This window comes from Ornithorhynchus anatinus, chromosome 5, assembly GCF_004115215.2.
Source record: "Ornithorhynchus anatinus isolate Pmale09 chromosome 5, mOrnAna1.pri.v4, whole genome shotgun sequence".
NCBI classification, from domain to species: Eukaryota; Metazoa; Chordata; class Mammalia; order Monotremata; family Ornithorhynchidae; genus Ornithorhynchus; species Ornithorhynchus anatinus.
The window spans coordinates 58637232-58662044 of NC_041732.1; the positions used below are offsets into that span (position 1 = coordinate 58637232).

General features: G+C 55.3%; 3 protein-coding genes across 4 annotated transcripts in view; 2 read left to right on the forward strand and 1 right to left on the reverse strand.

Annotated features, from left to right (window-relative positions):
* Positions 1 to 2489, forward strand: part of PLCH2 (phospholipase C eta 2) — a 208117-nt gene extending 205628 nt beyond the window's left edge. Inside the window, exon 24 of the mRNA XM_039912213.1 lies at positions 76 to 2489. Coding sequence (XP_039768147.1) covers positions 76 to 1445 — 1370 coding nt within the window. The 3' untranslated portion in view covers positions 1446 to 2489. The remainder of the gene's footprint in view (positions 1 to 75) is intronic.
* A 1289-nt stretch (positions 2490 to 3778) lies between these two features.
* On the forward strand, positions 3779 to 22325 carry LOC100088095 (probable glutamate receptor). 2 transcript variants are annotated; one of them, XM_029065161.2, is made up of 12 exons: positions 3798 to 3875; positions 6151 to 6297; positions 6409 to 6505; positions 9102 to 9133; positions 9487 to 9531; positions 10151 to 10330; positions 10990 to 11213; positions 13145 to 13242; positions 14859 to 15076; positions 15769 to 15994; positions 18022 to 18269; positions 19782 to 22325. In XM_029065161.2, exons 3-12 carry the CDS (start codon positions 6436 to 6438, stop codon positions 19881 to 19883), a joined length of 1443 nt encoding a protein of 480 aa, XP_028920994.1. In that variant the 5' UTR covers positions 3798 to 3875; positions 6151 to 6297; positions 6409 to 6435; the 3' UTR covers positions 19884 to 22325. The 2 variants fall into 2 exon arrangements, with proteins under 2 accessions (XP_039767983.1, XP_028920994.1); XM_039912049.1 differs by lacking the exon at positions 9487 to 9531 and having other exon boundaries at positions 3779 to 3875.
* The window catches only part of PANK4 (pantothenate kinase 4 (inactive)), a 44797-nt gene continuing 42204 nt past the window's right edge, over positions 22221 to 24813 (reverse strand). Inside the window, exons 18-19 of the mRNA XM_029065160.2 lie at positions 24232 to 24300; positions 22221 to 22767 (exon numbers count right to left, since the gene is read on the reverse strand). Coding sequence (XP_028920993.1) covers positions 22554 to 22767; positions 24232 to 24300 — 283 coding nt within the window. The 3' untranslated portion in view covers positions 22221 to 22553. The remainder of the gene's footprint in view (positions 22768 to 24231; positions 24301 to 24813) is intronic.

Sequence of the window (24813 nt, forward strand, 5' to 3'; positions counted from 1 at the left end):
GACCGCTCGGCCCGGCATGGCATCCGCCTCCCTCGCCGGCCGCTGCTTGACGCCTAGCCTTTTCTCCCCGCGCAGATGCCCGCCGCTTCTCCACGCACAAGTCCGTCACCTCCCTGTGCAGCCTGGAGACCATCACGGAGGAGCCGGCCTCCGCTCAGGACCGGCCGGACCCGCGCCGGCCGGCGCCCCCGCCTCCCGCCGGACACTGGCCGGAGGAAGGCGGACCCCTGCCCGGCCCCGGGGTGGACAGAGCCGGACCTGGGCCGGAGGGCCGGACGGGACCCCCGGCCGCCCCCCGGGAGGAGGAGGAGGAGGAGAGGCCGGCGGCCAGCCTCGCCTCGGGGCCCGGCCGGGGCTGGACCGGCGGGAGGGGCGGCCCGGCGGCTGACCCCCGGCCCGCGGAGGACGGGCGGGCCGCCCAGGCCCGCCGGCCCCTCGCCCCGCAGGTCAGGAGGGCCAAGAGCGAGGGCCAGGTGAGCGGCGACCCCTCGCTGGCCGCCGCCGTCCTCTCCTTGGACGTCACGGGCTGCGACCGCCTCTGGTGCAAGCTGGACCCGGCCAGCCCCCGCGACAGCCTGTCCTCGTCGTCCAGCATGTCCTCCAACGACACGGTCATCGACCTGTCGCTGCCCAACCTGGCCCGCCGCAGCCTGCCGTGCCTGGGCCCGGCCCGCGAGCCCCCGGCCGGTCCCCCCGGCCGGAGGGTCCCCCCGCGGCCCCTCTCGGCCCCCTCGGAGGGCCGGCCGGACCCGCCGGCCGTCCCCAAGAGCAGGTCCAACCCCAACCTGCGGGCCGCCGGGCCGCCGCGGAGACCCTCGTGGACCCGCCTTTACCTGCAGGGTCTCCCCGGGGCCTCGTCCCCCTCCGGCCCCTCGGGCCCGCCCCCCGGCCCGCCCAAGTCCAAGAGCCTGGGCGACCTGACGTCGGACGACTTCGCGCCCGGCCCCGGCGGGGTGGGCCGCGGCCTGGGCCGCAGCGTGGGCCGCAGCGGGGCCCCGAGCCCGGCCCGGCGGCAGGACCGGCTGACCGAGCAGCTGCGGAGGCTCACGGCCTTCCAGAGGGCCGGGGACATCACCTCGCCCACCAGGCTGGACCCGGCCGGGGACGACGAGGTGGAGGAGACGATGGAGGAGAGGGGGGAGGAGGAGGAGGAGGAGGAGGAGGAGGAAGGGTCAGCGGGGTCAGGACCCCCCTTCCTCCGCCGGTCCTCTTCCCGCAGCCAGAGCCGCGTCCGTGCCATCGCCCAGCGCGCTCGCCAGGCCCAGGAGCGCCAGCGACGGCGGCAGCGCCTCTGTGGAGGCCGCTCGGCCCTCCTGGAGGAGCGGGGCAACCCGGAGGGGGCTTGCTCCGTGCCCCGGGGGCTCTGCGCCGACCCGGGCCTCGCCGGCCCCTTCGCCTGCCCGCCCAAGGCCCCCCCGGACGACCCCTTCACGTGGAAACTCTGATGCCCCGGCTCGCTTGGCCGCGGGGACCCAGGCCTGGGCCCCCCGCCCCCCAGAGGAGGGCGAGGGCCACCCCGGGGCAGGAAGGGGGCGTGGGGGCAAGGGGCCGGACCTCTGCTCCGAGCCTCTCCTCGCTCCCGGACTTGATGTCCAGGGCGCGTTCCCTCGCCCCTTGGTCACCTCTGCGCCTTCCGCTTTAGGACGGAGATCTCTGGCGGGGGTCGTCCCCCACCCCCTGGGGACTGGGCGGCCGGAGACCCCTTCTGGGCCCGCACGCCAGGAGGGACCCTCCCCCCGACCCCATGCCCCTCTGAGAGCCGGCCGGACCCCACCGAGAGGCCGAAAAGCTCCAGGCAGGCTCAAATCTCTCCTCCGGGCTTTCCGAGTGGGGTCTTCCCTCCCGGTAGGTGGGAGGACCTTGGGATCCCGGCTTCCAAGCCCCCCGACCCGCACCGGGCCTTGCGCTTCTCCCGGAACGGGATGGTCTGTCGGGACCGGCTCCCGGCCTGGCTCAGCCTCCGGGCGACGAGGGGGCGGGATAGGGGCGACTTTCCCTGTCCGACCGAGTCCGGCCTCCTTGGGGTCAGTCAACCTTCCCTCCCTCCTTTCCTCCTCCGCACCCTCTACCCCCGGCCCCCGACTTCTCTTTGCACTGCCACTCGAGCTGGCCCGTCCGGATTTTACCGCTCGGGTGCCGTTTTTAGATGGACGTCTATGGAATGAATCGCGATAATCGATGCCTGTCCGTTTTATAAACCTTCGTTTTTAGCCCCCGTGTTCGTCCCTTCCAGGTGTAGCCCACCGAGATGGGTGGACGCTCTGTTGTATGTGTGTGTTTTATTTCATTGAGGTGGAGAGGGGATGTTTATTGAGATGTCATAAAAGCCACTGTAGTTTTGGGGTTATCCCACCCTCCCTTGTAGTCCGTCCCCTCTGGCTGGTTTGGTTTCTCTTTGTAAGACGCCCCCTCCCTCTCCGGAGATATTTTAAAGCCTGTTTGTAAACTGTCTAACGCTTCTCCAATAAAAGTACTCGAAGTTTCAGCGAGCGGAGAGTTTAGAGTCTGGGGAGCGGGGGCCGCAGGCAGGGCCGTGCAGAGGGAAGAAGTCAGGGCGCCCCGAATCTGGGGAGAGGGTTGCTTTTTCCAGCGGTTTGGTTGCTCTCTGGTCTGGTTAGAGATCAGGCATGAGCTTCGGAAGCTGTGGCTTTGTGGCTTTGCCCTCACGATCGGGTACCGGCCAGTTGTGGGCAGGGATCGTCTCTCTTTATCGCTGTATTGTAGTTTCCAAGCGCTTAGTACAGCGCCCCGCACACAGTAAGCGCTCAAGAAGTACAGTTGAATGAATGAATGAATCCGGAGGGGCATCCCCGGGGGCGGGGAGGGGGGAGACGTTGGCCCCCATTGGCCCAAATCTGGGAATCCCTCAGGGCACTAGTTCCCATTAGCCCATATTTGGGGGACACTGGCCCTCATTAGCACATATCTGGGAACCCCGATATCAGCAGCGAGATAGCTTGAGACCAGGGCGCAGAGAGCAAGTTGGCATTAGAGGAGGGAAGTGTGCGAGTTGGGATGCGGTAAGAGATCAGAGACGTGAGATAGTAATAATAATAATAATAATAATTATGATTATGGTATTTGTTAAGCGCTTACTAAGTGCCAAGCACTGTTAGAAGCTCTGGAGTAGATACAAATGGGGTTGGAATGGATGAATTCTGCTGGCTCCCAGTGGTCCGCAATGGGAACCCAGGGGGTACTGGCCCCCACTGGTCAATAGAGAGAAGAAGCATGGCGTGGTGGATAGAGCACGGATCTGGGAGTCAGAAAGGCTTGGGTTTTAATCCCTCCTCCGCCACCTGTCTGCTGTGTGACCGTGGGCAAGTCGTTTCACTTTTCTGTGCCTCAGTTATCTCATCTCTAAAATGGGGATTGAGACTGTGAGCCCCACGTGGGACAGGGACTGGCTCCAACCCCATTTGCGAGATGGGGACGTGGGTGGAATCCAAACTGTCAGAGTGGGCGAAGGGCGGGGAGAGGGACGGGGGGGCTTCCTCTTTACCCGGGCCAGGACAAGTTGGGCCTGCCGGCTGGGTTGGTCGGAACGCTCCCCTCTCCCCCGGGTTGTCCGAGCTGTGGAATGCCGGTTTCAGATCCAACCCTGATCCGGCCTGCTGCCAAGACCCCCAAGACCTTCTCCTCTCCACTTCGCCCCCTCCTCCCCTCTCCCTTCCCACCCCTCCCTCTCTCGCCCTCCTCCCTTTCTACCCTGCTACTATCTGGGCGGCCCCGAGGGTCTCCTCCAATCCCGCGGCCCTCCGCCCCCTCCCCACCCCGACCTTCCCCGCAGCGGGAGGAGGGGGGGGAGGTATATATTGGGGTGTCTGGAGGCCGCTTCTTCCACCGACAGTCGGCGAGGGCTTTTGGGGTGTCAGGTAGGTACCCCCCCCCCACCAACTCCCAGCTGTTGGTGGCCAGCACGTAGCTGGGAGTAGGTGGGAAGCCCCTCAGAAGGGGGCCCGGTGAGGGGCGTGTTGGGGCGGGGGGCTTGGGGGATTGGTAGAATAGTAATAAATAATAATAGTGGTATTTGTTAAAGGCTCACTAGGTGCCAAGTACTGTTCTACGCGCTGGGGTAGATGAAAGGTAATCAGGTTGTCCCAGGTGGGGCTCACAGTCTTAATCCCCATTTAACAGATGAGGGAACTGAGGCACAGTGAAGTGACCTGCCCAAAGTCACACAGCTGACAAGTGGCGGAGCCGGAATTAGAACCCACGACCCTCGACTCCCAAGCCCGGGCTCTTTCCACTAAGACACGCTGCTTCTAAGAGCTGGGGTAGACACAAGGGTAAACAGATTAACAGCGATTAGAACTGTGGTTGGCACATAGTAAGCGCTTAACAAATACCATAATTATTATTATCCTACGCGGGGCTAACAGTCTTAATCCCCGTTTTACAGATGAGGTAACTAAAGGCAGAGAGAAGTGAAGTGACTTGCCCAAAGTCACACAGCCGACAAGTGGCGGAGGCAGGATTGGAACCCAGGACCTCTGACTCCCAAGCCCGGGATCTTGCCACTAAGGCACGCTGCTTCTCTAGAAGCGAGCAGGGGGGTCCGTGGGAGTCCGAGGCGGAGGGAGGATGAGGGTCTGATTCACTGTTAGGAAGCAGGAGAGGGTGAGGGGTAGCGCCCTGGGCAGAGGGGCAAGGGGAGGGCTGGAGAGTTAACCGTTTCACCTCTAAGCACCCGGGCCTGGGGTCGTTTCGAGAAGCAGTTTTCCGCTCTGCAGAGTGGGGGGGCGTCCCGGAGGGACGAGAAAGGTCCATCCATGCATTCAATCGCATTTATTGAACGCTTACTGTTTGCACAGCACAGTACTAAGCGCTTGGGGGAGTACAGTACAACAGCAACAATAATAATAATGATGCTATTTGTTAAGCGCTTACTACGTGCCAAGCACTGTTCTAAGTGCTGGGGTAGAGTCAAGGTAATCGGTTGTCCCACGAGGGGCTCACAGTCTTAATCAAAGAGCCCGGGCTTGGGAGTCAGAGGTCATGGGTTCGAATCCCAGCTCCGCCACTTGTCAGCTGTGTGACTGTGGGCAAGTCACTTCACTTCTCTGTGCCTCAGTTACCTCATCTGTAAAATGGGGATTAACTGTGAGCCTCACGTGGGACAACCTGATTACCCTGTATCTAGCCCAGTGCTTAGAACAGTGCTCTGCACATAGTAAGCGCTTAACAAATGCCAACATCATTATTATTATTATTATTATTATTTTTAATCCCCATTTGACAGGTGAGGAACTGAGGCACAGAGAACAGACACATTCTCTGCCTACAGTGTCCAGGAGAGAGAGAGAGAGAGAGAAAGTGTGTGTGTGTGTGCTCATGTTGGGTTGGGTTTGAAGGTGGGGGGGAGGCTGAATCCCAGGGGGCAACTGGGAGCCTTAGAAACTCCTCTTCCCCCTGCCCAGAGCCCCACCTTCCCATAAAGGCAGCCGCTGTCACCCCAATAAAGAGGAATATTGGGATGACTTTGCAGGCTTCCTGCCTCCGGGGCATCGCTTCATGCCTCTGCTGCCCCTCGGTTGTTATTCAGTACTGTTGTGGACACTTGTTTCTGTGTGCATGCATGCATACGTATGTGTGTGTATGTGGGTATGTGTGTGTGCCTGTCTTTCCCTCTGAGCGCTTCCACGTGTGCGAGGGTGTGCACGTGTCCTTTTGGGTGTGTGTGTGTTTTTGTGAGCGTATACGTGTGTGTGTGTATTCAAGTGTGGGCAGGGATTGCCTCTCTTTATTGCTCTATTGTACTTTTCAAGCGCTTAGCACAGTGCTCTGCACACAGTAAACGCTCAATAAATGCGATTGATTGATTGAATGAAAGAATGAATGAATGAATGAAGTGGCCGTGTATTTGTGCTTGTCTGTCTTCGTATGAATGTCTGTGTGTTTGTGTGTTTCTGTCCTTTTTTAGACCTATATGTGCGTGCATGGATGTGTACAAGTGGCCATGTGTTTGCGCTTGTCTGTCTTTGTACTTACGTCAATATATGTGTGTGTGTATGTGTGCTTGAGTATGTTTCCGTGTCTCCTTTTTAGTCCTATTTGTGAGTGTGTGTATGTGTCTGTCTGTCGAGCCTCTTCCGGCTCGAACCCTGACCCCTTCCCTCGGCCCTTACCTTTCCTTTCGGCCTCCTCCAGCTGCTGCTCCGCCCAAGATCACCTCCTCTACCCACCTCCTCTCCAGCTCCGAGCTTCTGGACACAGGCTGCCTCCCACTTAAACCGCCACGTGGGCCACCACCCCTGGGAAGCCTTCCCAGATTGACCCGGCATCCCCAGCCCTGGGGTCAGTATCCCTGGAGGACCCCGGGAGCTCCCGGGGGGCAGGGGCACCACCCGATGGGGTGGTTAACCTGGTCCGAGACCCTGGGGCTCTCTTTTTTTTGTCTCCCAACAGGGTGGTCGTGGGGGCCTTCCAGACACCATGGGGCTCACCGGTCTCTGCTACTTCTGGGCTGCGGTGGCTCTGCTAGAGGGAGGACCCGGGAGAACAGGTGAGCTGTCCCGGAGAGGGTCCCCAGCCCCCCCGGCACAACTTCACCCGTGTCTGCGCAGGGTCAATCTGTGTCTGTGTCCGTGTCATCCCCCATCTTCCCGACCTCCAGCCCCAGGCTCCACCCACTGCTCAGCGCGGTGAGCGAGTCGAGTCCGACCGCGTGCTGGACATCCTTGACAAGCAACGTAGCGATCTTGAAAAGCAAGGTAACTTTGAAAAGCAACCTAGAGCATGGGCCTGGGAGTCAGAAGGATCTGGACTTCTAAACTGGTTCTGCCTCTTGTCTGCTGTGTGACCTTGTGCAAGTCACCTCACTTCTCTGGGCCTCAGTTAACTTATCTGCAAACTGGGGATTAAGACCGTGAGCTCCATGTGGGACAGGGACTTTTCCATCCTGACTAGCTTGTATCTATCCCGGCACTTAGTACAGCGCCTGACAGTAAGTGTGAGGAGCGGTGTGGCATAGTGGATAGGGCAAAGACTTGGGAGTCAGAAGTTCATGGGTTTTGATCCCAGTTCCTCCACATGTCTGCTGTGTGACCTTGGGTAAATCGCTTCGCTTCTCTGGGCCTCAGTTCCCTCATCTGTAAATAGGGGATTAAGAGCGTGAGCCCTACGTGGGAAAGGGACTGTGTCCAACCTGACTACCTTGAATCTACCCCAGAGTTTAGAACAGTACTTGGCACATAGTAAGCACTTAGTAAGCACGGTAAGCATAATAACAAAGTTATTATGGTTATTATTAAATACGATAACAGACAAACAAAATCCCTGTTCTCTGTAGGGGAGGGGTGGAGTGGACGTGCAAATGGGAAACTGAGTCCTCCCAGAGAGTGCTGGTTCTCAGTGCCTCCTCACTCCTCACCTCTCTCTCTCCTGCTGTAGGGCCAGGAGACCCTGAGACTATGGTGTCTATTCGGTTGGTCTCCCTGGAGAGCCAGGAGGAGCGAGGGCGCTCCGGACCGTGAGGGACTCTGCTAGGGAGGACTGTTATCCGCGGTGCGGCCCTGGGGAATCAGGGCCAGAAGCCACATTCAGAGCTGGAGATGCACACCGACCATCTCGGGCACAGGAGGCCAGGCCAGGCCAGGCTAGAGATGGCACAGAGACACTAGAAGTAAAGGACGCACTTGGGAAATTACCACTGAAGCAAGAGACCCATTCCCCGCCCACAAAGGGTGAGATGGCACGGGGGAGCAGGACAGGGGTAGCGCAGGGATGGTGCAGGTGGACAGCAGGGATGGCACAGGTGGTCAGAGCAGGGACAGTGCAGAGATGGCACAGGTGGGCGGGGACAGCACAGAGATGGTGCAGGTGGACAGTGCAGGGGTAGTGCAGGGACTGAGCAGGCAGAGAGAGCGAAGAAACAGAGCGGGTGGAGACAAGGCGCACCCCTCCCCTGCTCCCCTGTACAACCCCCCAAGTTCAGAAGAGGTTGGCCCTGGCCCCGGGCCCAGCGCTGGGGGCCTTTTCTGGCTCCGCTCTCCTGGCCTCCAGCGGCTCTTCAGCTGGAGCCGGCGCCAGGCCTGGACCAGCGACAAGAAACGTCTTTGTTCCCCTTCCTCCCCAAGCCCGGGGCCGTCACTGCTCTGGGGAGAAAGCAGGTTTTGTGTCCACTGTGGCCATGGAGTTCAGCCAGAGAGCGGAGAGTGGGAAAGGACAGAGCGGAACGCCTCCCTCCCAGGACCCCCTCCACCCTCACCCCTGCAAAGAGGCCGCCCCACCCTAGCCCATCTCCTTCCCCTCGGCAACCTAGCCCCCCCTACTCCCCACCACTCCGTCTAGAGCTAGTGAGAATGCTCTGCAGGCAGACGACGCCCTTGGTCAGCCCGAGAGGGGAAGACGCGGGAGGGCATCGGATTGTCTCAATCCCCCAGCTCCCGGCATTTCCCTTTTAAACTCCTAAAAGCCCAGACCTCTGCTTAGGGGCCTTGAGACCTGCAGTGGGGAGGGAGAGGGATTGCTGATGGACACCTGGAGAACCCATCTCTAAACCAGGAGATATTCCCTATGTTCTGTGGGGTGGGAAGGGATGTTAAGAGGTGTTGCCCTGAGTCAGGAGGGTAGACCTCTTAACATCCCCTCCCACCCCACAGAACATAGATGTTTCCCAGGCCAGGAAGCCAAAAATTGCTCCTATTTCTTCCTTATAACAAACCTACCAAGAAGGTGGTACTGAGGCAGTGAACGATGGAGCCATTTATAGCTGCTGTGTGTCTCCCGAGTGCCCACTGCACACAGCGCTGAGCATCCGGGACGGGTCTCAGCACACAGCAGGCGTCCAGGACAGTCTCCGCGCACAGCAGACATCCAGGAAAGGCTCCACACACAGCAGTCATCCAGGACAGGGCTCAGCACACAGCGGGTGTCCAGGAAAAGTTTTCACACACAGCAGACGCCCAGGACAAACTCCACACACACAGCAGGCATCTAGGACAGGCTCAGTACCCAGCAAGCGCCCAAAATAAGACTCAGTCCAGAGCAGGCGTCCAGGACAGGGCTCCATATACACACAGCAGGTGATACCGGTAATTATAGTGATGGTAGCGATTTGCTTACAGTTCAATGACCCGAAGTTGTTGTCCTGATTTCAGGAGCAGAGGAGCCCATGGTGGTCGCCAGCAAGGTAAGACCAATGTCTAGCCGCTGGAAAGGAGCGCTGATTGGTGCGACTCACTCGGGGACTGGAGAGGGGGCTCTTGGTGGCTAACTGAGCCTGTTCGGAGGGCAGTGGGCAGGTCTCCTCCCCCTACTTCCATGCCCCTGCACCTACGGCGCCCAGCTGGTCTCCTCCTGCTTGTCTACTGGGCTCCAGGAGGCTCTGTCTCCAGCTGGCAGCATGGGCAGGGGGCTGGGAGGGAGTGGGGCTGGTTCTTCCCTTCCCCACCCCTCCCCTGATGCCCTCTCCCTCCCCCTCTTCCTCCTCCCCCTCCACCTTCCATCACCCCACCCTCACCCTCCCCTTGCTCCCCATTGCAGGTGGCTGCTGAGAAGCAGGAGGAGCTGACGGTGACCACCATACTGGTACCAGCCTGTACCTGCACGTGGGGGAGGGAGAGGGGAAGGGGCGGGGTCTGGGTTATGGTGGGAGCCCTGTGGGGAACATAAGCCCCATGGGGCTTCCTTTCCTTCCCTCCCCAAATCCCCATGGGTCAAGGGATGAAATCCCCAGCAGCTCCTCTCATCCCTGGCCAGTCCAGTTGGGAATACTGGTTTGACAGATAAAAATGATAATAATTATTATGGTATTTGTTAAGTGCTTACTACGTGCCAAACACTGTTCTAAGCAGTGTAAATACAAGGTAATCAGGTTGTCCCACGTAGGGCTCACAGTCTTAATCCCCATTTTAAAGATGAGGTAACTGAGGCACAGAAGAAGTTAAGTGACTTGCCCAAAGTCACACTCCTGACAAGTGACCGGGATTAGAACCCACTGCCTCTGACTCCTCGTTATTATTATCCTCCTCATTGCCCTGGCTCATTTCCTTCCTGGAAACACTTATCCCTATGCTTGACCCAGAAGCACCCATAACTCCATGGTTATGGGGGGATCGGGGGAAGGAGGGAGAGAGAGAGGCTGGGGTGCAGGGTCCCCAGTGCCAGACAGAGTGCACCCAGAGTGTACCCCCGCTCTGCCCTGCAGGCCGACCCCTTTGTGATGTCCCGAGGCTCAGAGCTGCAGGGCTTCCTTGTGGACCTGCTGAATCAGCTGTCGGCACTGCTGCACTTTGACCCTCAGCTGCAGCTGGTCCGGGATGGCCAGTATGGGAGGACTGGGGCCAGCGGACACTGGACCGGCCTCATCGGGGAACTGGAGCGGCAGGTAAGAGGGTGGGAGGCCTATCCCCGGGCCCTCGAGGGGCAGAATGCTCTGCAAGGGCCCCCGGTGAGCCTAATTCATTCATTCAATAGTATTTATTGAGTGCTTACTATGTGCAGAGCACTGTACTAAGCGCTTGGAATGTGCAAATCGGCCACAGAGACAGTCCATGCCCATTGACGGGCTTTCAGTCCCTTCCTCCACAATGATCATCTATCTGCAAAGGATCCACCTGGGTCAGAGGTCTGCACCCTCAGCCCCCAGGGAGGGACTCACACCTTAGGGTACGATGGTAGGTCTAGGCTTAAGGTGCAAAAAGGGCCCCGGAAGCCAGCCCTGGAGGGTGGGGTAGGAGTGGAGGGTGACCTTCCAGCTTCCCTCCTGCCCTCCTGCTCAAGTCCCAGCATCCTGCTCAGGCGGTCTCACTGAAAACCCATTCCTCATCTCTCCCCACTGCCCCTTCCGCCTGCTCCGGGGCGGCTCTTCCAGAGGGATGGAAAGCTGGCTGCAGAGTCTGGGGTCTCCAGCTCAGGGAGTATGGGGAAGCAAGGGGGAGTTTGGAGTCCAGGGGAGTGTTTGGCCTATAACCCCAGTCTTCAGGAGTGGGGATTATCCAGACTGCCCCCGTGACTCTCTCCCTTTCTCTCTCCCTCCACCTCCAGGAGGCCACGGTGGCCCTGGCCCCGTTGACGATGACTGCGGCTCGCGGACAAGTGGTGTCCTTCACCACTCCCTTCCTGTACACCGGCATTGGAATCCTGCGCCGGGAGAATCCCAGCCCCCAAAGCGGCTCCTTCTGCCTGCTCAGTCCCTTTAGCGGAGAGACATGGGCTGGGATCGTGGCCGCCTACCTGCTCACCTGTCTGGGGCTATTCATCACAGCCAGGTAAAGGTTGAACCCCACGGGCTCTCCTGCTCCTACTCTCTACCCTTCCTAACTCTGCCCTCTGCATCCCCAATTCCTCCCCAGTGGTGCAGCCCGGACCATCCAAGACCCCTGACTTTCCCCTCTCCATCCCTGACTCTTCCCCAGTGACCCAGTGGGACCATCCAAAACGCTTGACTCTCCCTTTTCCATCCCGGACTTCCCTTAAGTGACTCAATTCAGGCCGACCACCATCCCAGACTCTCTTCTCTCGATCTCTGACTCTCCCTCTAGTGACCCAGATTGATCCCTTGTCCATCCATCCATCCATCCATCCATCCATCCATCCATCCATCCATCCATCCATCCATTCATCTGTCCCCTTGGATCCTGCTAATGATTCGAGCCTGTACAGCTTCCTATGGGAATAAATTTCCAGTCTTGGAAGGGCTTGTACCGAGGACACTGACTACTTGTTCTTGTCCTTGAGGGCCGAAAAGGAAGGAATGGTCTTAGATTACAACTGTGGAAAACTGTGGATGGACAGAAGGAAGACAGGTTAGGTTAGAAAGCACTCGAGTCTGTTTCTGGAGGCCCTTATGGGGAAAGTGGGGTCTGGCTGGGTAGAGGATGGAACTGAATTCTAGTTCCAATTCTACTTGTGTTATGCTGGGTAGCCTCTGGGAAGTGACTGGACTTTTCTGGGATCCCAATCAACCAATCATATTTATTGAGTGCTTACTGCATGCCGACTCTGCCCCTTGTCAGCTGTGTGACTGTGGGCAAGTCACTTCACTTCTCTGTGCCTCAGTTTCCTCATCTGTAAAATGGGGATGAAGACTGTGAGCTCACGGGGGACAACCTCATTCCCCTGTATCTACCCCAGCGCTTAGAACGGTGCTCTCTCTGCACGCAGTAAGTGCTTAACGAATACCAACATTATTAAGCCCTAGGAAAAGTACAATATTCTAATATAACAGTTACATTCCCAGTCCACAACCAACACAGTCTAGAGGGGACATTAATATAAATAAATCAGTTAAAGTATGTAAGTACTGGGTTGAGGGTGGGGGTGAAAGAAAGGAATAAATCAGGGCAACACAGAAAAGAGTGGGAGAAAAGGAAATGAGGGCTTAGTTTTTGGAGGAGCTGTGCCTTCAGTTAGGCTTTGAATGGAAGGAGAGTAATTGTCTGTTGGGATATGAAGAAGGAGGTCATTACAAGCCAGAGGCAGGATGTCGGTGAGATGCTGGTGGCGAGATAGGGGAGATTGAAGAAAAGTGAGTAGGTTGGCAATAAAGGAGTATAGTATATAGGCTGGGTTGTAGTAGGAAAGCAGAAAGGTGAGGAAGGAGGGGTCGAAGTGGTCGAGTGCTTTAAAGCCAATGCTGAGGAGTTTCGGTTTGATGCGGAGGTGAATCGGCAATGACTGGAGGTTAATGAGGCGTGGGGAAACACGGCCCGACTGTTTTTGTGGAAAAATGTTCTGGGCAGCAGAGTGAAGTAGGGACTGGAGTGGGGAGAGACAGGAGGCAGGGAGGTCAGCAAGGAGGCTAGTGCAGTAATCAAGGCAGATTAGGATGAGTGCTTGAATTAATGTGGTAGCAGTTTGGAGAGGAAAGTGCAGATTTTAGCAATGTTGGGAAGGTTGAACCCACAGAATTCAGAATCTGTAATCTGGGGATGTCAGAGCCGGCCTCCCACCGCCTTCTCTTCTTTGGGGTGCGGTGAGTGGGGTCAAGGTTCTTTGAAGGACAGGTGTGGTAAGGACCTGGGGGAGAAGTTCTGTGGGCTGTTTACAGGTGAAAAAAACAAGACACCAAAAGAGCAAGGCCTGACCATCCGTCCCCAGAAATGCTGATTTCTGGACCTGGATCTGAGAATTTTCTGTGGGGGAAGGATGGAGGGAAAACCCTCAGTGTCACCCCCCTCTTCCTTCCTTGTTTCCACAGGCTGAGCCCCAGTGAGTTGACGGGATCCCACAGTGACAAGCAGAATCCATCCTTCCTGGACAGTCTGTGTTACGGGGCTGGAGCCTACGCCCTGCAAGGTGAGGGACTCCAGGTTTCCATGCCAGATCTCCATGCCAGGTCTCCATGTGTGGGGCTGGTGGTTCTCAGGTTCCCCCAATTGTCCCTGGAGTCTGTATGGGCCTGGGAGCTTGGTGGTTCTAACCGCAGAAATCAAACTCTGGCCCCAGACCGGGTTGGGTGTTCCACTCTCCGAGACAGCCCTTGAAGATTTCCACCTGGTTGGGGTTAAAATCATCCAGCCACCACCCAACCCTAACCCTAAACCCCTCGCCCAAAATACTACTCCAGTAATTGGTCTTGGCCCCACTCAGGTGCCCCTCCCAGTCAGTCTCCACGGACCCTCGGACAAAAAGTCCTCAGAAACTCTCTCACCCGGGGGAAAAGCCAAAAATGCAGCCACATCCAGTTCTATCAATCAATCAATCACATTTATTGAGCACTTACTGTGTGCAGAGCACTGTACTAAGTGCTTGGGAGAGGACGGTACAACAGAGTTGGTAGACTTATTCCCTGCCCACAACTAGCTCACAGTCTAGAGGGGGAGGCAGACATTAATATGAATAAATACATTACGGATGTTTACATAAACTGCTGCGGGGCTGGGGGCGGAGGTGGTGAATACGGGGAGCAAATCGGGGTGAAGCAGAAGGGAGTGGGAGAAGAGGAAAGGAGGTCTTAGTCAGAGAAGGCCTCTAGGAGATGTGCCTTCAACACGGCTCTGAAGGTGGAAAGAGTAATTATCTCTCAGATATGAAGAGGGAGGACCTTCCGGGACGGAGGCAAGAGGTGGGTGAGAGGTCAGCGGCCAGATAAATGAGACCACCAGGCACCTCTGATCCATTTCCCCTGGGTTTGGGCCAGTGCTTGTTTTCAGGACAACTTACAGCCTGGTGGGTTCCTCCGTCTTGTTCTGGAGAACCCCCTTGCATTAAAAAAAAAAATTAGGAATTTGATCTCGATTTGCCTCTTTCTGTCAGTCCTGATACCCAGGGACATTTTCCCTGGGAAAATGGACTGATTTACCCAGAGAATGGTAATGGAGAAGAGTGGTGGAGAAGGGAAATGGACCTCTCCATTACTCTCTGGAGTTCAGAAGACCTGGGTTCCAACTGGCTATGTGAATTTGGGCAAGTCATTTAATTTTCCTGTGTTTCCGTTTTCTCATCTGTAAATGGGGGATTCAAAACCTGTTTTCCCTTAGACTGTAAGCCCCAGGTGGGACAGAGCCCGTGTCCGACCTGATGATCTTGTGTCCACCCCAGCTCATATCACAGTATTCGGCACCAAGTAAGCACTTATCGGATAACCCCACGATTACGATTCTTCCTGCCCCGCCACTCCCCACCCTGTGAGAAACAGCATGGCTCAGCGGGTAGAGCAAGGGCCTGGGAGTCAGAAGGACTTGGGTTCTAATCCCAGCTCCTCCACTTGTCTGCTCTGTGACATTGGCCAAGTCACTTCACTTCTCTGGGCTTCAGTTACCCAATCTGTAAAATGGAGATTAAGGCTGTCAGCCCCATGTGGGACAGGAACTGTGTCCAACCTGATTAGCTCGTTATCTACCCCAGCATTGAGAATAGTGTTTGGCACATAGTAAGCGCTGAACACCACCATTATCGTCATTACTGGCCAGGTCCCGGGCCGCAGTTCAAGGCCGTCTCCGTGCGACTGGTGGCCACCACCTGGTGGGTATTTGCGGCCTTGGTGCTGTCGGTATACGCGGCCAGCCTGTCCGCTTTGCTGCGCTCCCCGGCCGAGCAGGGTCCGGTCAACTCCTTCGAAGACCTGATCGGGCAGAAGGTCATGGAGTTCGGCACCATCAACGGCTCCTCCACGCATCAATTCTTCCAGGTGTGGACACTGGCCGCTGCGGGGAATGTCACTGTTTATTGTTGTACTGTACTTTCCCAAGCACTTAGTACACACAGCAAGGGCTCAATAATACGATTGAATGAAGTAAGTCAGTTGGTAAGTCAGGGCGATGCACAAGGGAGTGGAAGAGGAAGGAGGGCTTAGTCAGGGAAGGCCTCTTGGAGGAGATGTGCCTTTGATAAGGCTTTAAAGGAGAATAGAATAATTGACAGAAATAGGTTGCGGGGGAAACGTGTTTTCCCATCACTGTCCTGGGCCTAGCACTTCTCTCCTTCAGTGCTCCCTGCTCTGTCCAACTCCTTGGCTGCTTTTCCCCTTTTCTTCACTCAGCACTCCAGCACCCTGCCCCTTTTGTGGCCCTGCTCCACTAGTTCCTCCCCCCTTCTCCCTGCAGCACCCTCAGCCCGGGGTAAGGGTCGAGCTGGACTTTCCCACCCCCCCACCCCCTGGGTTCAGGAGGCTGTGGGCCCAGACAGCTAGAAGAGTCGGTTCAGACTTATGTCGGCAGCCAGATGTCTCGCTCGGGTCTCACGCCATCCGAAACGGGGTCTCTGGAGAGCGCGGCAGGCCTCGGATTTCCAGCTTCCAGCCTCCAGGCTCCAATCTTTGTCTCAGGGGGCCAGGAGGAGGACGCCTGACTTTTCTCTCTCTTTCTCTCTCTCTGGATGTAGAGCTCCAAGGACCCTCTCCATAGGATGGTCCTGGAGCGCATGGAGCGCCAGCAGGGCCGGGCCCTGGTCAGCTCGCATGAGGAGGGTGTTGAGCGAGTCCTGAGTTCAAATTACGCGCTCATCGGGGAGACCGTCTCCTTGGACCTGGCGGTGGCCAGACACTGCGGCCTGGTTCGGCTCCCTGATGTCACTGTCCTGAGGGGGCTCAGCCTTGCCACCACCAAAGGTCAGGTTTTCAGGGGTGGCTCGGATACGTCCTGGCGTTGGGTGGAGGCTTGGGGGTTCAAGAGGTGGTGGGGGGACCAAGCTGCCAACGTTTCTTTGGGGATGGGCGGGGTGAAGGAGTCAGGGAGACTGGTCCGGGGCTGGGGTACGGTGGGGGGGAGGTCAGGGGGCAAGGGGGTTCAGAGAGTCAGAGGGATCAAGGGGTCTAGGAGTCCAGGGGGCTCAACCACAGGAGCCAAAAAAAACCCCAATCCATCCTTCAACATTTCAGTCTAGAGGCTTTGAGGCTGTGCTCATTTGTATATATTTATTACCCTATTTATTTTAATGGGGTGTATATCTCCTTGATTCCATTTATCTTGATGATGTTGTCTTGTTTCGTTTTGTTCTGTTTTGCTCTACTGTCCGGCTCCCCCGTTTAGACCGTGAGCCCGTCACTGGGCAGGGATTGTCTCCATCTGTTGCCGAATTATACATTCCAAGCGCTTAGTACGGTGCTCTGCACATAGTGAGTGCTCAATAAATACTATTGAATGAATGAATGAATCTACCCCACTGCTTAGTACAGTGCCTGGAACATAGTAATCGCTTAATGAATACCTTTAAAAAATGAATAGTTGATTAGTATATTCTCCCAAGCGCTTAGTACACTGCTCTGCACATAGTAAGCGCTCAATAAATATGATTGACACACAAGTGAAACATTCACACACAAATACAGATACATACACAGAATTACACATACAAGAACAGATTCATACACACATACACATTCATACTCACAAATACAGATTCACACACACCGATTCTCTCCAACACTAGAAGCAGTCCATTTTTGCCCATTGTAAAGCTCCCTGGCTGGTTCTAGCCCAGAAAATTCTCTAAATCCGATGTCTGAAGTACAATTTAGCCAAACCAACCAACCAGATTATTCAGGTCAAGAAAACGTCCATCCTACCACTCCTCCACAAGGATCCGGTGACAGAATCACTTAGGATCTTACTTGTTTTCAGGGGACTGTTGAGTGTTTCAGGTAAAAGGGCTGTTTTTTGTTTGCAGTGCCTCTGTAGGTGCTGCTTTAATTCTCTCTGTGCTGTTTCTTGATAATCTATTTATTGAGCATTTATTGCGTCTAGAGCACTGTACTAACCTCTAGGAAGACTCTGCTGCCTCTCTGCCCTGCCCCTCCCCTCTCCTCAGCTAAGTCCCCTTTCCCCCTTTTCCCTCTGCTCCTCCCCCTCTCCCTTCCCCTCCCCTCAGCACTATGCTAATTTGTATATATTTTTATTACCCTATTTATTTTGTTAATGAGGTGTACATCCCCTTGATTCTATTTATTGCTATTGTCTTGGTTTTGTCCCTCTCCCCCGACTAGACTGTAAGCCCATCAATGGGCAGGGATTGTACATTCCAAGCGCTTAGTACAGTGCTCTGCACATAGTAAGCACTCAATAAATAGTACTGAATGAAGACTACAATATAACAGAGTTGAAAGCCACGTCTCCTGCCCACAAGAAGCTTACAGTCTACAGGAAATCTGGTAGTTTGCTGTGCTCCTGTAAGTTTTTAAGTTTTCTATTCTGCTGTTTCTTGGTCGAGTTTGCTGGGCCCCCCTAAGGGTTGCCTGACTTTGCTGTGGACAATGATTGTGGCTTTTAATAATAATAATAGTAATAATAATAACTGTGGTATTTGTTAAGCACTTACTATGTGCCAGACTCCGTACTAAGCGTTGGGTTGGACACAGTCCCTGTCCCACATGGGCTCACAGTCTCAATCCTCATTTTACAGATGAGGTATCGGAAGCCCAGAGAAATGAAGCGACTTACCCACGTCACACAGACAAGCGGTGGAGCTGGGAGTAGAGCCCATGACCTACTTGACTCCTTTTACTTCTATTGTACCCTCCCAAGCGCTTAGCACAGTGCTCTGTGCTGAGGCGGCGCTCCGTGGATTGACCCATGATTGCTGGTCTCCTCTCGGCACCACCTCCCTGACATCGCCCCTCTCTCGTTTCTCTCCCGCCAGGATCCCCTTGGGCCGAAGAGTTGTCCGTCGCCCTCCTCCAGCTGGCCGAGTCCGGGGTCCTGGAAGCTCTGAGGCACAAGTGGTGGGAGCCCAGCTGTGCCCCCCAAGAGCCTCTCCGCCGGGGCTCCCTGGGCCCACAGAGCTTGGGGCCCGCCTTCCTCATCCTGGCCGCGGGCCTGACTCTGGGGTTGGCCGTGGCCGTCGGGGAGCTGGCTCTGAAGACCTGTCGGGTGGACGCCCGGCCTGAGGTACGTGGGGATCTCCCCCCTGGAGCCGGGGCAACCCAGGGTGGTCACGGTGCTCGGCCACGGGGCCCAACCACGGTCCCGTCTGCCACCCGACCGGGACCGCTGGGGTCGGCGGGAGAACGGGACCGTAAAACTTGGGATCTAGAGGAAGAGTTTCCACCTCGGTCCAGCCTTTCCGCTTTGGTCTCATTCATTCAGTCGTGTTTATTGAGCCTTTGTAGTGTGCAGAGCATTTTAGAGAGTACGATTCAACAGTAGACACAATCCCTGCTTACAACGAGCTTGCAATATAGAGGATGCCTAATACTAGCTCCCACTAGACTATAAGCTTGTTTTGGGCAGGGAATGTGTTTGTTAAATAACAACAACAATAATGATGATAATAGTAGTGGTATTATTATCATTATCAGAAGCAGAATAGTAATGGTATTATCATTAACAGAAGCAGCGTGGCTCAGTGGAAAGAGCCCGGGCTTGGGAGTCAGAGGTCATGGGTTCGAATCCCAGCTCTGCCACTTGTCAGCTGTGTGACTGTGGGCAAGTCACTTCACTTCTCTGTGCCTCAGTTACCTCCTCTGTAAAATGGGGATTAACTGTGAGCCTCACGTGGGACAACCTGATTACCCTGTAGCTACCCCAGCCCTTAGAACAGTGCTCGGCCCATAGTAAGCGCTTAACAAATACCGACATTATTATTATTATTATTTGTAAGTGCTTACTATGGGCCAGGCCCTGTACTAAGCACTGGGATGGATACAAGCAGATCCTATTGGACCATCCTCGTCCCACATGGGGCTGTAACCCCCATTTTACAGATGAGGGAATTGAGGCCCAGAGAAGTGAAATGAATTGCCCAAGCTCACACAACAGACAATCGGCAGACCTGGGATTAGAATCCACGACGTTACGACTCCCAGGCCCGTGCTCTATCTAATAAGCCACGCTGCTTCAAGCATACTAGGCCCCCGGGGATATACAGAACTAGTAAAAGGCAGAGTCCCTGCCTAGAGGAGCTTATAGGAGATACAGATCGATGCGTCTGTCAGGGTGAGCCGGAGAATGGATATGATTAATGGATCCAAGTAAATAAGTCAGCTGTAAGTGGGCCAAAAGAGGTAGGAGCAGAGCTGTGAGACCAAAGAAGCCTCATCCTTTCTGAGAGGTCCAGAAACACAAATGAGCACCTGGGGAATAATTTAGCAGCATCCTCCCTGTAGGCGGTCAGGCATAAAAGGGTTTTCCAAAACTCTCCAAGGTGTGAGGGATGGTGGGCTGAAAGCATTGATCCAGCTTGTTGTGGGCAGGGAATGTGTCTGTTTGTTACACTGTACTCTCCCAAGCGCTTAGGACAGGTCTCTGCACACAATACAAATGAATGAATGAATGAAAAGACCCCAGGACAGTCCTCTGCCTGGAGACTTGGTCCAGCCCCCCTGGTCCACCCCGTCCAAAGTAGGAGGGGGGTCTGCCGCAGAAACCCCACGTTCACCCTTACCGGTCCTTGCCCCACAGCAGTCCCGCAGCTCTGCTTTTGCCGAGGAAGTTGCCCGCCGGCTGTGTGGGAAAGAAGGCGCAGCCCCCAGCCACGAGGACCCAGAAAAGGTGAAACCGTGAGCAGGGAGCGGGAGCCGGAGCTTGGAGCCAACCTCGTCACCGCAGCAGTAGCGGCTCCTCCTAGCCTACGAGTAGTTTAGCGGCGCTGCACGCTCCCTAGAATCGCTACCTGGCAAGTGCTGCCCGTGCAGAGACCGTCCGCGGTGACCGGCCTGGTTTGAGATCAAGGAGGCCAGGACGGGAGAGGGCAGTCGGCTCACTGAAGGGTCGGATTGGGGAGGAAAACACTTCCAACCAGGACCAGCCTCCTCTAAGTGGTCGCAGAGAAGCTGAGCACCGGTTGGGCTGTGGGAATGGATCCCAGAGGAAGAAGGAACCTTGAAAGGTCATTTGAAAGTGATTTCAGGACACTAGCTTTTTTTTTTTCTTTTTGGGCCAGACACTCCAGCCCCATAGCTGGGCGGTATCTTCCCCGGTCCTCCCAAATGCCCCTTGCTGCTTCCCAACCTCTGCCTTCTGGGGTAAAACAAACTGATCGTTGCCCCCTCTCTCTCGTACCTCTATCTCCTCAACCCAGCCGCGACTGAGGTGTTCGTGACCAAGCCGGCTGGGGACCAAGGGAGGCTTTGTGGAAAGAGGAGGGAGATCCGGTGGGTGGCTTCTTTTGCAATGCAATCCAATAAGAGGCACCACAAACTGAATAGGAGGGGAGAGAAATAGAGCAACGTGGATAGGAAAGCACAAGACCCTTCAAAACACTTCGCATCGCTAGACTGTAAGCTCGTCTCTAGACTCTAAGTTCCTTGTGGGCAGGGAATGTGTCTATTATATTGTACTTTCCCAAGCGCTTAGTACAGTGTTTGACACGCAGTAAGTGCTCAATAAATTCATCATCATCTGGGAAAGCGGCTGTGGAAAGTTGTGGGGCACTGGGGAGAGGACCACCGTTCTCGGGGTGTTGAAGATGAGGGAGAGTAGTCCAATCCAGGGAACCCAGGAGTACGACAGCCCCGATGTCACCACCCTAGGCCGTTTGGGCAGCCCAACGTGGTACATGGCCTGGGCATGAGGGGAAAAAACGTTTTTTTTCAGCACTGGGCAGAAGGACCAACAGCGCTTCTTTTGGGGTGTATGCATCCCCCACTTTAGAGGTGCCCATCACCGCAAAAAGGCTGTGCAGATTACAGTTGCCTGAGAGACGGGACCCGTACAGGGCAGACAAAATCGGAAGCGAAGACAAGGATAATGAGACATTCGATCGTTGGCCTGTTTCCCCAGCGCTCTCCGTGTGAAGGCTCATTTCCAGTGGAATGTTTTTAAGTCAGCAGCTAAGCCAATTAACAGGGCTTATTTCAGAAGCTGAAACTCCTCGACCCTGCCCCGGGCCAGCTCCTTGAGCTTCTCCAGCCCTCCCACGCCTTTGTAAATACCTTAATCTGTGTTTAGGAATGAGGAATTTTCAAACACACAATAGGTTTTCCTAAAAAAGAAACAAAAACCCAAAACCACCCGAAAACGCACCCTATTTTCTGTTGAGATTTCAAGCTTCTAAGGGCTCGTGTGTGCAGAGAAGCAGCGGGTGGGAGGGAGCCCGTTCGGCAGATTAGGGCCACGGGAGAAGTCTTGATCCTTGTCTGAAATCAAACATTTTTCTGCTCTGGCAGCCACCGGGCTGAACCGGGGGAATTTAGAAGCATCTCGGTCCAGCTGAAGCGAGCTGCTGTTCCTTCAGACGACGGCCCCGCTTCCGGCCCGCTGCGTTAATAAGAGGCTTTGCCGGAACCGGCTTCGGCTCCTCCACGGAGACGATTTCAAAGCTAAGGTGAATTAAAACTCGGAGAATCTCAGACCTACCCCATCCTCCTTCGACAGTGATAGTGGGCAGCCAGCTCCTATTTTAGCAATGATTATTTCACAGGCCACTCTGGTGACCGAGTTGCGCTGCTGCTTCGGTCTCAGCTGGAGGGGGCGGGCACCGGTTCCCGCAGCCCGGTGAGGGGTACATCCGAAAGCGGGCTACACCTGCCTTTCCCAACCGGACCCGCTCCCCACGCCCCGCTGCACAGGATTTGGGGGGGAGTGAAGAGGGGGAGTGAAGGAACGGTTCTGCCCAGCTCCGCACGCAGCAAATGGCCGACCCACTCGGGTACCTGTCGTGCCAAGCCGGATGGTCAGTCGAGCCTCGGGGCAGGCGGCCGACCACCACAGGCCCGGCAAGCCTGGGCCGATGGCTTTCTCCGCCCCAGCCCACGAGTGAAATCCTCCCTGGTGGGAAAGGACGAAGCCTCCACACCTCCCAAGCGAGGCCGGCGCAGACGCGACTCCGTTTTCATTCGAGGGAGGAGCTCCCAGGCCCTCCGCAGCGTGCCGGGCGCACGGACCAAGCGAGACGTCCTCTTTCACATTTAAATATATTTCCATACGAACGGGTCACAAAACAAGACGGTCGAGTCTCTCTGTCACAAATACTGCAGCATCAAAATAAACACTTACCAAAATAAACGATATGAGTGATATACATATATATATATAGGTCTGTGTGTCATTCTCTATAGGATGTCAGATTGTTGCCCCGCGCCACGAAAAGCACGATATAAATACGGAATCTCCTCTGGGCTCGCGGCCCCCGTGGTAAGAAAAATACATTCTTTTACAAGTGACAAGTCGAACTAGTGCAAGTGTCGGCGCGGCCGCCCCCGCCCCCTCCCCCCGCCCGGTCAGTAGACCCGGTCACTGGGCCGGGACTTCGTACTTGAAGATGACGCTGAAGAGCTGGCCCCCGAGGCGGTCTGCCAGCCACGAGTTCTTGAGGACGGCCAGCTTCAGGCTCTCGCAGCGCAACGTGGCGGAGTAGTTGGTGTGGATGGCCCGGCCCATGCCCTCGATGATCACCAGGTCCGTGTGGCGCTCCCTCACTAGCAACGCCAGACCTTTGTCAAGACGGCTGAGGAAGGGGAAAAAAACAAAAAATCCTGCATATAATAACAATAACTGTGGTATCTGTTCAGCACTTACTCTGGGCCGGGCATTGTTCTTAGCACCGGGGTAGATCTGTGGTAATCAGGTCAGACACGGTCCCTGGCCCACCTGGGGTTCAGTGTCTTAACCCCCTTTTTACAAATGAGGTGAAGTGATGTGACCTGCCCAAGGTCACACAGCAGACACGGAGCCGAGCAGGGATTAGAACCCATGTCCTCTCATTCCCAGGCCCGTGCTCTTTCCACTAGCCCAAGCTGCTTCTCTATCCCACCTCCGCTACTTGTCTGCGGTGTGTGACCTTGGGCAAGTCACTTCACTTCTCTATGCTTCAGTTACCTCATCTGAAAATGGGGATTAAGACTGAGACCCACGTAGGGCAACTTGATTACCTTGATTACCCAGAGCTTAGAACAGTGCTTGGCGCACAGTAAGCGTCGAACAGATACCGTCATTATAATTACAGTTTATGAACGCACACATAAACGGAAATGCACACACGTGGACTGAAGTTTCCTGTTATCAATCAACCGTATTTATTGAGCACTTACTGTGTGCAGAGCACTGTATTATGTGCTTGGGAGAGTACATTAATCAACTAGTTATTCTTTTTTTTAATAGTATTTGTTAAGCACTATGTGCCAGGCACTGTATTAAGCAGTGTGGCTCAGTGGACAGAGCACAGGCTTGGGAGTCGGAGATGATGGGATCGAATTCCGACTCTGCCACTTGTCAGCTGTGTGACTGTGGGCAAGTCACTTGACTTCTTTGTGCCTCAGTTACCTCATCTGTAAAATGGCGATTAAGACTGTGAGCCTCATGCGGGACAACCTGATTACCCTGTATTTACCCCAGTGCTTAGAATAGTGCTTGGCACACAGTAAGCGCTTAAATACCAACATTATTATTATTATTATTATTATTAAGCACTGGGGTAGATACAAGATAATTTGGTTGGACACAGTCCCTGTCCCACACAGGGCATGCAGTCTTAATCCCCATTTTACAGATACGGAATCTGAGGCCCAGAGAAGTGACTTCCCCAAGGTCACACAGCAGATGAGTGGCAGAGCCGGGATCAGAACCCAGGTCCTTCTGACTCCCAGGCTCGTGCTCTAACCACTAGACCACGCTCCTTCTCTAACCCCATCTCAATGCGGGTGGGGAACCTTCCTCCGACGACAGAGACCGGTTTGGGGCTTAGTAGCTGCAGCCGGAGGAAGTGGCCGCCTCGGAGGGGGAGGAACGGGAGCACCGGGCTTCCTTTACATTTTGGGGGGGTCCTCCCCTCGTTCCACCTGCCCGCACTGGTCTAGGCAGGCTGGGTTGTCTGAGCTCAGTGGGACTTCTCTGTTGAGGGCTCGGGGGAAGCTGACCCGCACCATCAGGGATTCCGTCTTTCGCTTCTGGAGCCCGACTCCACGGCACTCACCTCAGATCTAGGCACGGAGAACTCGACCCCGTCTGCACCAACAGCAGCTTCTCCTCTTTCAAGGCCAACCTGTAAGTAGCGCCATGGGCGGGAGGGGTCGGCGGGTGGGGAGAAAGAAAGAGTGCTAAGTGAATAGTAGAACACGACACCCTTCGAAGCGCTTGACCTCATCATCATCATCTAGCAAAGTGACTCTGGAAAGTTCCATGGAACCCGACTGGCTCCAGCATTTTGGTGGGTGAACAAAACAGTGGCCAAACAGAAACGTTTGGAGAGTGAATCTCCCACCTATCAATCAGTAAACTTATGGAGTGCCTACTATGTGCAGGACACTGTATTAAGCATTTGGGAGAGTACAATACACCTAAAAGATGTGATCCCCACCCTCAAGGAACTTTTTTTTTTTTTATGGTATTTGTTAAGTGCTTATTACGTTCCAGGCACTGTTCTAGAGAAACTGTGAGTTCATATGGGACAGGGACTGTGTCCAACCCAATTATCTTGTATCTACCCCAGCACTTAGAACAGTGCCTGACACATAGTAAGCGCTTAACAAATTCCATAATTATTAAGCACCGGGGT

Coding starts and splice junctions, on each gene's coding strand:
- LOC100088095 (XM_029065161.2), top strand. CDS start 6,436: ATGGGGCTCACCGGTCTCTGCTACTTCTGGGCTGCGGTGGCTCTGCTA. Junction 9,134..9,486: donor CCATGGTGGTCGCCAGCAAG/GTAAGACCAATG, acceptor TCCCCATTGCAG/GTGGCTGCTGAGAAGCAGGA. Junction 15,995..18,021: donor CAGCCTTGCCACCACCAAAG/GTCAGGTTTTCA, acceptor CTCTCCCGCCAG/GATCCCCTTGGGCCGAAGAG.